This window comes from Coregonus lavaretus, assembly GCF_964263955.1.
Source record: "Coregonus lavaretus genome assembly, chromosome: 8".
Taxonomy (NCBI): Eukaryota; Metazoa; Chordata; class Actinopteri; order Salmoniformes; family Salmonidae; genus Coregonus; species Coregonus lavaretus.
The window spans coordinates 1,020,697-1,032,935 of NC_139995.1; the positions used below are offsets into that span (position 1 = coordinate 1,020,697).

The 12,239-nt window shown below is 41.8% G+C and overlaps 1 protein-coding gene across 1 annotated transcript in view; it reads left to right on the forward strand.

Moving 5' to 3' along the window:
* The window catches only part of fer1l4 (fer-1 like family member 4), a 91,239-nt gene that overhangs the window by 41,378 nt on the left and 37,622 nt on the right, over positions 1-12,239 (forward strand). Inside the window, exons 27-30 of the mRNA XM_084167759.1 lie at positions 5,642-5,815; positions 6,088-6,198; positions 6,533-6,694; positions 7,123-7,294. Coding sequence (XP_084023885.1) covers positions 5,642-5,815; positions 6,088-6,198; positions 6,533-6,694; positions 7,123-7,294 — 619 coding nt within the window. The remainder of the gene's footprint in view (positions 1-5,641; positions 5,816-6,087; positions 6,199-6,532; positions 6,695-7,122; positions 7,295-12,239) is intronic.

Sequence of the window (12,239 nt, forward strand, 5' to 3'; positions counted from 1 at the left end):
AACAAATGATCTAATGATTCTGTCTCTTCACAGGCAAAGTCTGCAGAGCTGGGATGGTTGTATCCCCATATAACATTCTGTTGGTTGCAATAATTTTGTATAATAATTTACATTGAAAAACTCGAAGTGTTTAATCCGGCGTCGTTTTGTGCATCTAACTAAGATGTTTGGTGCAGTATTTTTTAAGTGAAAAAAAATCTGAATTAAAACGAGTCATCTCTCGTTGAATGACAACTTTATTGAAAAATCCCTACTGTTGACCAATCACAGACGAAGGGGCGTAGACTACGGCTACCGAACATCAGCTTGCCTCAGGAATTTTAAATGTAATGTACGTTTTTTTTATTTGGCATTTATGATTATACAGATAACACAGACAGAACAGGTAGAGGACAAAACACACAGATCCTACCAAATCAAACCCACCCCAACGCCCCCATACTCTAACAGAGCCCCACCCCAAAACCAGACATGATATACAATGAGTAATATAATCAAATAGTTGAAAAGTAACACAAAAAAAATATATATAATTGCAGGTCCCCTAACGGAGTAGTGTATTTTCTCTAGCTTGAGATGTTGCATAACTTCCTTTATCCAATGGTTAAACGTAGGAGGAAACCGATCCTTCCACTTAAATAGTATAAGATGTTTGTTTTTGGTTTTTTCGATGACCAAAACAAACAAAAACGTCACAAAATGTCGTCATAATATACCCACGGTTGGGAAGCATGCGAATGCCTTTAGGGTGCCAGGAAGAAAGGAACAAGTCAACTATAGTAAATCTAAAACCCAAACTCGCTCCAGTGCTCACTAGTCAAGAACACAAACACAATACGCACACAACAATAGCTCTACCACGAGCTACTAGTAGGCTACGGCTTCTTCAATTACGTTCGACTCCACAATTCAACACACAACGTTTGGACAAGCTCCCGGGAGTTGACGGGCCCTGTCAAACTCCCAGTGAGTGTGGTGTTTTTCCTTGTTGAGTGTACGTGGCCGCCCGTCTGCTTCTATTCGTCTAATTCTCCACCACGCTTCCTTTGTCGATGGTTCTGTTGGATTGGTAGCTAACTGTTGTGGTAGTGTTTGGTTTCGCCGTGGCTGTGTCAGAGCGTGGAGATGGAGCTCCGGTTGGTAGCGAGTGCGAAAAAGGTGCGTCCATCCCTCATTATAAGGTGACCCACGCAGGTGCGCCTGTTCAGGTAGAGGGAACCTATTAACCTAACATGATTTGGGCTCACGCACACACAAATGGGCTGGTTTACAGCATGAGATTGACACATGAAATACAAATCACAATAAGGCCCTTAACGCGCCACCACTGCCGCCATACTTTCACAAAAAAGATTGCAGTTTTGAAACTGCAGTCGACTGTGGTATTTTGGACGCAGTAATTGCAGAACTGCAGTGTAATATAAATAGCTAACCAGCTACTTAACCCTGTTGCCCAAAGCTAACGTTATAAGCAGCCAGCTAGCTTCATCTGGCTAGTGAGGCTTGACTGGACCGGGTTTTGTGTTGTGAAGCTAGCCACAATAAGGATTAGCCACAATAGTGGAATTTGCGGTTCGCCTTGAAAATAGGTCCCTCTTTAAAGTGACGCAAATGGTAACAATTGGTGGAATCATGTCATATTTAGACTAGATGTGGAGCAATGAAATGGGGTATCAGTCTACTCGGTGACACCCACAGAACACAACTGTGAAGAGTTTATGCAAATATTAGCGTAATAGCTCTTATTGCAGGACTTTGGCTGTGGGAAATCACCTTCCCAGTCAGCTTATTGTGCATATTGACATTAATATTGCACTGTACAGCCTTACCTAAGGATTTGGGATCAATGAAATGGGGTATCAGTCTACTCAGTACCCAAGTTATCCTCATAGTTACCAGACTCCAAAACATCCAGGTTGTATTGTTTCCCCTCTGGAATAGTGTTCAATATACATAGTAGGTTGACTGGTACAATAAATGTGGCTCATTTCACAGTGGTTTCAGAGTCCCGCAATAAGAGCTACGATGCTAATGTTCTGTGGGTGTCACTGAGTAGACTGATACCCCATGTCATTGATCCATAATCCATAGGTAAGGCTGTACAGTGAAATAAGTATGCCCCCAATGCAATTCTAAAGTCTAATACACCCACGGTGTGATTTCAAACGATTTTCTGTCAAATTAACAAATTATTGTCTTTTGTTGAATTTATATAACAACATTCCAAACTCGTTTAGCATGAGCTATTCCATTATGGCCCTATTTGTGTTAATTTGCGTCACTTTCAAGGAGATACTTTTATTTTGAAGGTGAACCGCAAATGTCTTTATTGTGGCTAATCCTTATTGTGTCTAGCTTCACCTAGGTGAGTCACACCATCATTAACCAAATAACTGTTTTATAAATTAGGGGTATTTTAGATTATGACACCTAGCTAGATAGTTAGCTAGCTAACTATAGCTACAGAAACAGATTATTTCATTTTGCTATGTTTTGGGGGAAGAACATTGTTTGCATCCATCAGCTTTTTTTATGACCAGCCCTGTCCCAGAGCTTGGGGAAGTGTGTCTGCGCCCGCAGCGAGACAACACTTTACCAGCATCATAGCATACGTATCGGTGAATCGCTGTGACATACGAGTGATTGATTACACAATGTATAATAACTACGTAAAACATTTATGAACGTGTTAAATTATTATGTGACGTGCAGTCATATTCAGGTCCTGATTGGTCAACAGGCTTAATTGATGCCTCAAATAGTGTTATTTGACACGTCAAATAGCTATTTTTTACGTGTATCTTTTTTGACACACACATTTTCCATACATTCCATATGGAGCGAGTAGGTGTTCTTAATGTTTTGTATACTCAGTGTATATATATTTGTATTTGTTTTATTAATATTACTAACAGATTAAATACATGTATCCATGGAATAAGTTTAGAGTGTGTAATACAATGTTATCCTAATCTACAATTTATGTTCTTAACCCTGGGCAACATGGGCCTTGGAGGCTCACAGGAAAAAAAAAAAAAGATTTAAAAAAACATCTCTGCCACCATACAAAATGTGTAGAATTGCAAGAAATTAGCTTAAACTGCTAAATGTTCTCTCTGATGTCAAGAGGTTGGCCTTTAAAATGTTTATTTCCAGGGCACAAGACTTGGTTTGTCCGGGCCCTGCACTGCCGAAGTCATAGTAAAATGACTTGTATGCTATTTTTAGCTCACTCAAGTTGTGTTCTGATTATGAGGGGGTCTCTGATTAATTTTCTATTACATTTACATTTTAGTCATTTAGCAGACGCTCTTATCCAGAGCGACTTACAGTTAGTGAGTGCATACATTTTTTTTTTTTATACTGGCCCCCTGTGGGAATCAAACCCACAACCCTGGTGTTGCAAACTCCATGCTCTACCAACTGAGCTACATCCCTGCCGGCCATTCCCTCCCCTACCCTGGACCAATTGTGCGCCGCCCCATGGGTCTCCCGGTCGCGGCCGGCTACAACAGAGCCTAGATTCGAACCAGGATCTCTAGTGGCACAGCTAGCACTGTAAAGCAGTGCCTTAGACCACTGCGCCACTCGGGAGAGTATCACAAAAGGACTCAAAAAGTTTGTCCTCCAAAGGCACGCCAGCCTGCAAATAGTAAGGAGATCCCCTAAATGAATGAAACTGACAAACATGTATACCTTGGGCCACGTTCGTAATTACAACGAGGCACACCTGGGAACCAACAGGCCAAGAGACGGGTTCAAGCATAGAATTAGGAATTAGAATAGGATCTCTATGGGTTCAAGACAATTCAGCAGTTCTACCCTGTTACATCTTTCCCATATACAGTGGGGGAAAAAAGTATTTAGTCAGCCACCAATTGTGCAAGTTCTCCCACTTAAAAAGATGAGAGAGGCCTGTAATTTTCATCATAGGTACACGTCAACTATGACAGACAAATTGAGGAAAAAAAATCCAGAAAATCACATTGTAGGATTTTTAATGAATTTATTTGCAAATTATGGTGGAAATAAGTATTTGGTCACCTACAAACAAGCAAGATTTCTGGCTCTCACAGACCTGTAACTTCTTCTTTAAGAGGCTCCTCTGTCCTCCACTCGTTACCTGTATTAATGGCACCATGTTTGAACTTGTTATCAGTATAAAAGACACCTGTTCACAACCTCAAACAGTCACACTCCAAACTCCACTATGGCCAAGACCAAAGAGCTGTCAAAGGACACCAGAAACAAAATTATAGACCTGCACCAGGCTGGGAAGACTGAATCTGCAATAGGTAAGCAGCTTGGTTTGAAGAAATCAACTGTGGGAGCAATTATTAGGAAATGGAAGACATACAAGACCACTGATAATCTCCCTCGATCTGGGGCTCCACGCAATATCTCACCCCGTGGGGTCAAAATGATCACAAGAACGGTGAGCAAAAATCCCAGAACCACACGGGGGGACATAGTGAATGACCTGCAGAGAGCTGGGACCAAAGTAACAAAGCCTACTATCAGTAACACACTACGCCGCCAGGGACTCAAATCCTGCAGACCCAGACGTGTCCCCCTGCTTAAGCCAGTACATGTCCAGGCCCGTCTGAAGTTTGCTAGAGTGCATTTGGATGATCCAGAAGAGGATTGGGAGAATGTCATATGGTCAGATTAAAACAAAATATAACTTTTTGGTAAAAACTCAACTTGTCGTGTTTGGAGGACAAAGAATGCTGAGTTGCATCCAAAGAACACCATACCTACTGTGAAGCATGGGTGTGGAAACATCATGCTTTGGGGCTGTTTTTCTGCAAAGGGACCAGGACGACTGATCCGTGTAAAGGAAAGAATGAATGGGGCCATGTATCGTGAGATTTTGAGTCAAAACCTCCTTCCATCAGCAAGGGCATTGAAGATGAAACGTGGCTGGGTCTTTCAGCATGACAATGATCCCAAACACGCCGCCCGGGCAACGAAGGAGTGGCTTCGTAAGAAGCATTTCAAGGTCCTGGAGTGGCCTAGCCAGTCTTCAGATCTCAACCCCATAGAAAATCTTTGGAGGGAGTTGAAAGTCCATGTTGCCCAGCAACAGCCCCAAAACATCACTGATCTAGAGGTGATCTGCATGGAGGAATGGGCCAAAATACCAGCAACAGTGTGTGAAAACCTTGTGAAGACTTACAGAAAACGTTTGACCTGTGTCATTGCCAACAAAGGGTATATAACAAAGTATTGAGAAACTTTTGTTATTGACCAAATACTTATTTTCCACCATAATTTGCAAATAAATTCATAAAAAATCCTACAATGTGATTTTCTGGATTTTTTTTTCTCATTTTGTCTGTCATAGTTCACGTGTACCTATGATGAAAATTACAGGCCTCTCTCATCTTTTTAAGTGGGAGAACTTGCACAATTGGTGGCTGACTAAATACTTTTTTTCCCCACTGTACAAGGACAATCGCAGACCCAATAATGACATGACATCATGATGCCAAATATGTTATCCTAATATCCAATTAGGATAACAGTTTGGCAATAAAATCCCTTAAAAATAACAATCAGTTGAAAACCTGCATACACAGGTGGTCATCAGGCACTTCACCCAGGTCTCATGTATTTCTCTGTGTTAATGATGTCACAGGGGAGTCCTGAGCCCCTGGGCCAAGCGTTCGCTGAGCCGGAGCTGAAGTTTGTGGAGGAGCCATATAAGAAGCCCATGCTGAAGTTCTTTGACATCACCCGAGGCAAAGCCTCAGCGGGGGAGCTCCTGGCGGCCTTTGAGCTGATAGAGCTGGACTACTCAAGCTTTGGAGAGGTCAGACACTTAAAGCAACTATTAAACACTATAGCAAGTGAGTGAGTGAGACTGGACAGGGGGAAATGGAGGGGGAGAGAGAGAGAGATTGAAATGTCAAAGCATAACTCAGAAATACTATCTTATACGTTATCAGTCCACTATGTTTACACTTATGGTGTGGTAAATATATCAACAATTTTGAGGTATATAGGCCCCACGAAGGTAGTATTGCTGCTGTGGTTGGAAAAGTATACTCTTTCTGACTATATTTCGCCTCTCTATATACCCAGCCATCACTACCTGCTGATGTGGACCCCAGGGAGCCTGAGTATCTGAAGGAAGAGAAGCATTACATCATCCCAGCTGGGGTTAGGCCTGTGCTGAAGAAATTTCGTATAGAAGTATGTGAAAACCTTTCCTCTATAAAAAGTGTATGACATTATAATATATGTCACTTTATATAAACTTTTTATCCAAAGTGACTTATACAGGACTGTGAGTGCATACAGTATTATGAGTATGTGATCCCTGTGGGACATGAACCCATAACATTGGTGTTGCTAGCGCAACACTCACCAACTGAGCCATATCACTGAACAATGTTATGTGGGACACAATACCTTTTGTTGGCTGCTGTCCTACAGTATGTTGTGTGTTTCCTATAATGTGATGCTGCTGCCTCAGTGCTATGGTGTGTTGAGTGTCAGTTGAGAACTCTGTGATGCTTGTGTTCAGGTGCTGTACTGGGGTGTGCGAGACCTGAAGAGGGTCAACCTGTTTGAAGTGGAGAGGCCTCAAGTGAGAATGGAGTGTGCGGGACAAAGGATCGAGTCAGAGGAAATCGAGAGCTACCAAGTCCTTCCCAACTTCAAAGAGGTTGTCAAACACTTTGATGTGGTGAGTACCTCTTTTCCACTGCCATAACTGGCCCACTGTGTTTAACATCGAACTGTAGCTCCAGGTTTTAGATGTGAATTATTAACCGACTTAGATTTTGGAACATGAGGACTTGTAGCACAGCGAATATGACCAGAAGGATTACTTCAAAGGGGGTTGGACACACTTGCTGCCTTTAGTCCAGCCATGCATTTAGTGTAAGGGTGCACAAGTCTGATGCTTGACGGCCAGATTGTATGCTGGTTTTTGTGCCCATCTGGCGTCTTTTAATCAGAGACCAAATGATACCGATCAAAAGACACTAACTGAGTCAATGACACTAATTTATCAATTAAGTCCCATAGAGACATGACAACCAGAACTGCGGCCCTCAAGGGACTAGAGTTGTGCACCCCTGATCTCCAGTTTCTTGTTTTATCCCCCTATAGGAGCTTCCAGAGCTGACGTACCTTCACCCTCCTCTCACCATCTTTGTGATGGAGCAGCGGGCGTTCGGCAGGCTGGTGCTGGTGGGCACACACATGGTCCAAAGTCTGATGCAATTTGCACCAACAAACCTGGAGGAATGGCGAGACGATGAGGAGGAGCCTGAACCTTGGGGTACGAGTGACTAACACCGTCCCAGTCTCAAATCTCTGGAAGACTGAAACAGGTTTCCCTCAAGAATTTCCCTGTATTTAGCGCCATCCATCATTCCTTCAATTCTGACCAGTTTCCCAGTCCCTGCCGATGAAAAACATCCCCACAGCATGATGCTGCCACCACCATGCTTCACTGTGGGGATGGTGTTCTCGGGTTGATGAGAGGTGTTGGGTTTGCGCCAGACATAACGTTTTCCTTGATGGCCAAAAAGCTCAATTTTAGTCTCATCTGACCAGAGTAACTTCTTCCATATGTTTGGAGAGTCTCCACATGCCTTTTGGCGAACACCAAACGTGTTTGCTTATTTTTTTCTTTAAGCAATGGCTTTTTTCTGGCCACTCTTCCGTAAAGCCCAGCTCTGTGGAGTGTACGGCTTAAAGTGGTCCTATGGACAGATACTCCAATCTCTGCTGTGGAGCTTTGCAGCTCCTTCAGGGTTATCTTTGGTCTCTTTGTTGCCTCTCTGATTAATGCCCTCCTTGCCTGGTCTGTGAGTTTTGGTGGGCGGCCCTCTGTTGGCAGGTTTGTTGTGTTGCCATATTCTTTACATTTTTTAATAATGGATTTAATGGTGCTCCCGTATCAGCATCCAGCCCAGTTGTGAATAGGCTTAGAAGTTCTTTCAAAGAAAGAGCCTGCTGAAATAAAATGATAAAATGCATCAATGATGCCATTTTTTTTCGTAATGAGGCCAGTGTCTGAATTCATTTTTTTGTGGCAGAAAGGAGGAAGTAGAACCCTTCAGGGATTTGACAGTTTTCCAGAATTTAGCCGGGTTCCCATTACAATCCGAGAGAGCGGTTACATAATAATCAGATTTTGCCTTTCGTATTTGTCTTACACAATGATTCCTCAGTTGCTTAAAAGCTTGCCTGGCCTTGACCCAAGCGTAATCTATTTTATTAATGACTCAGATCAATCAGAGTTGACTTTCAAGGATCTTTAGGGTTGGGCCGTGTAGGCTTAGTCACCAGCTGGGTTATGTTTAGGTCATTACTCATGTCTTTTAGAATGTCTGAAGCCTGCATTTCCCAATCATAATTTAGGTTACCCAGGATAGTAACTTCTGATTTAGTAAAAGGAAGACAACAAACTAGTTAACTCCTCGAGTTAGCCGAGGGAGGGAGGTAGACCCCTGTCACAGTTATGGATACATTTTTCCCCAGACAAAGCCTTAAAGTGGAACTGACAGCATTTTTGCAACATAAAACCCCTCAAATCTGTCCATATATACCCCCAGGAAGAATATGACACTTTTTACAATAGTTTTCTGACAAGCGAGCACTTAGATATGTTAATTTTCACATTTTCATAAATTCTTAGAATGTTTGGATATTACGTACACTACCAGTCAAAAGTTTGGACACCTACTCATTCAAGGGTTTTTCTTAATTTTTTTAACTATTTTTTTACATTGTAGAATAATAGTGAAGACATCAAAACTATGAAATAACACATATGGAATCATGTAGTAACCAAAAAAGTGTTAAAACAAATCAAAATATATTTTATATTTGAGATTCTTCAAATAGCCACCCTTTGCCTTGATGACAGCTTTGCACACTCTTGGCATTCTCTCAACCAGCTTCATGAGGTATTCACCTGGAATGCATTTCAATTAACAGGTGTGCCTTCTTAAAAGTTAATTTGTGGAATTTCTTTCCTTCTTAATGCGTTTGAGCCAATCAGTTGTGTTGTGACAGGGTAGAAGATAGCCCAATTTGGTAAAAGACCAAGTCCATATTATGGCAAGAACAGCTCAAATAAGCAAAGAGAAATGACAGTCCATCATTACTTTAAGACATGAAGGTCAGTCAATCCGGAAAATGTCAAGAACTTTGAACGTTTCTTCAAGTGCAGTCGAAAAAACCATCAAGCGCTATGATGAAACTGGCTCTCATGAGGACCGCCACAGGAATGGAAGACCCAGAGTTACCTCTGCTGCAGAGGATAAGTTCATTAGAGTTACCAGCCTCAGAATTTGCAGCCCAAATAAATGCTTCACAGAGTTCAAGTAACACACATCTCAACATCAACTGTTCAGAGGAGACTGTGTGAATCAGGCCTTAATGGTCTAATTGCTGCAAAGAAACCACTTCTAAAGTACACCAATAAGAAGAAGAGACTTGCTTAGGCCAAGAAACACGAGCGATGGACATTAGACTGGTTGAAATGTGTGCTTTGGTCTGGAGTCCAAATTGGAGATTTTTGGTTCCAACCGCCGTGTCTTTGTGAGACGCGGTGTGGGTGAACGGATGATCGCCGCATGTGTATTTCCCACCGTAAAGCATGGAGGAGGAGGTGTTATGGTGTGGGGGTACTTTGCTGGTGACACTGTCTGTGATTTATTTAGAATTCAAGGCACACTTAACCAGCATGGCTACCACAGCATTCTGCAGTGATACGCCATCCCATCTGGTTTGGGCTTAGTGGGACTATCATTTGTTTTTCAACTTGACAAAGACCCAACACACCTCCAGGCTATATAAGGGCTATTTTACCAAGAAGGAGATTGATGGAGTGCTGCATCAGATGACCTGGCCTCCACAATCCCCTGACCTCAACCCATTTGAGATGGTTTGGGATGAGTCGGACCGCAGAGTGAAGGAAAAGCAGCCTACAAGTGCTCTGCATATTTGGGAACTCCTTCAAGACTGTTGGAAAAGCCTTCCAGGTGAAGCTGGTTGAGATAATGCCAAGTGTGCAAAGCTGTCAAGGCAAAGGGTGGCTACTTTGAAGAATCTCAAATATAAAATATTTTTTGATTTGTTTAACACTTTTTTTGGTTACTACATGATTCCATATGTTATTTCATAGTTTTGATGTCTTCACTATTATTCTACAATGTAAAAATAAAGAAAACCCATTGAATGAGTAGGTGTGTCCAAACTTTTGACTTTTACTCTATACTAAGGCATTTGTGAAAATTCTATAGCAAATATGTCAGTACCACAGGAGTCCTTTTACATTTGGGAACTTTACAGTCCTATTGATCAAACAACCATAAAAAGGAAGGCTGTCTTTCCCTGTATGCACGTCAACAAAATCAACAACTAATGCTAACCAGAGCAAGATGAGCTAAAATCTAACGAAGGAACATTAGATAAACCCTCTCAAACTTTTTCAGCTAATTGGCCCTCAAAATTGTTATGCAAAACAATGGGGAATTTTAGCCTACTCGTCCTTCTGCAGCTTGCCTGCAACCAAGCAGCCAAGCTAACTGGCTAGCTAGCTACTTCCAGGAACAAATGAGAGAACACCGCACTCTGACCATTTTACTCGCCCTAGCAGAGCTGGTTAGCTAGGCGGTTTACATTACATTTGTTTAAAAAAAAAAAGTAATTTAGCAGACGCTCTTATCCAGAGCGACTTACAGTAGTGAATGCATACATTTCCGTACTTTCTCGTACTGGTCCCCCATGGGAATGCGAACCCACAACCCTGGTGTTGCAAGTGGGCATGCTCTACCGATTGTTACCTAGAGCGTTCATGACTTTTTTTGCCTACGTTTACCTGACATCGATCATATTTAGCGGATGTTGCGCGTTCGTAAATTCATCAGTTATTCTACGCTCTGGCACACTCAAACGAGAGTGCTCTGAAATCGGAGTAGATAGCCAGAGTGAATTTGTATGCAAGAGATATGCTAACTGGATAAGTCTTTCAAGTTCATGCAAGCTAACCAAATGACATCTGCATCTCTAGCTGTGTATTGCCACCGAAAAATTATATGAGGGGAAAAAGTCAGTAACTCACCCACTCCTCCAATGCACATGACATGACATCCTCCTAGCAGCTAGCTAACGTTAGGCTCCGTGTTTTTAGCTTGCTAAATAAATAGATATGCTAGCCTATTAGCCACGTTATGACTGACTTGTGGTCATTGCCCTTGCTAGTTTGATTGTATTGACATTCCCAGCCTTAGTTACTGTACATTCGTCTGTTTTTGTCCAAAATATTGAGTCATTGTAACTGAAACAGTGCATCCCAAATGGAGGCAGGAAACAATGTACCAGGCCAGCTATGATTTACAACCTGATAGCAATATTTTTGGGAATACCAAGAAATGTTTTGGTGAATTATATTAATCATGCATTGAACTGCATCCATCTATTATGCCAACAATGCCTTAGTGTACGTCATGGAATGTTGAGTCAAATACAACCTATTTTTAAAACCTCTTATAAAGTTGGTTTTGTAGCATAAACTGGGAATTTGATATTTTTGACTGATATTATGATTGTCTGTTTGTTTCATATCTGCAAAGTAGTTAAAACACTGTCAGTTCCACTTTAAAGATAGTAGCTAACAATTGTTGGCAAGGGAAATGGATTTCAGTAAAGAGACCACTCCACCACCTCTACCCTGTCTGTCAGCTCTGAACTCATTATAACATTCAATATTAATATCAGAGTCCAGAATGTCCACAGATATCCAAGTTTCAGTCAATAACAGAATGTCCGGATTTGTCTGCATAGCCTAGATCTTTTTAGGATCCAGTTAGAATCCGGTTTAGGATGTAAGCTCCTAACGTTCAGATGCAGATTCAGATCAACCCAAGTCGTTTATGATTTTTAAAGTCACATGGAGTCTCCAACTCAAACAAGCTACGTTCAATAGGTGGTTGCAGGCCATGTCTGATGGTTGATATTGATAAAGTTGGTATGGCTATAAGATTGCATAGAACTGCACCATTTGGTCTATCCCTATTTGTAATAAAGGAGAGATTAGAAATTGAAATTACTTTTCCAAGGTTAGCACCATTGGGCCTGAGGCCACAGCCAATGTCAGTATGAGGAACTCTCAGAGTAACCAATGATGGAATGTTATAAACTGACTTACGTTAGCTTTGGTTGCTATCATGCAACATCCCAAGCCCTCTACGTGATTTGAAAACAGAGGG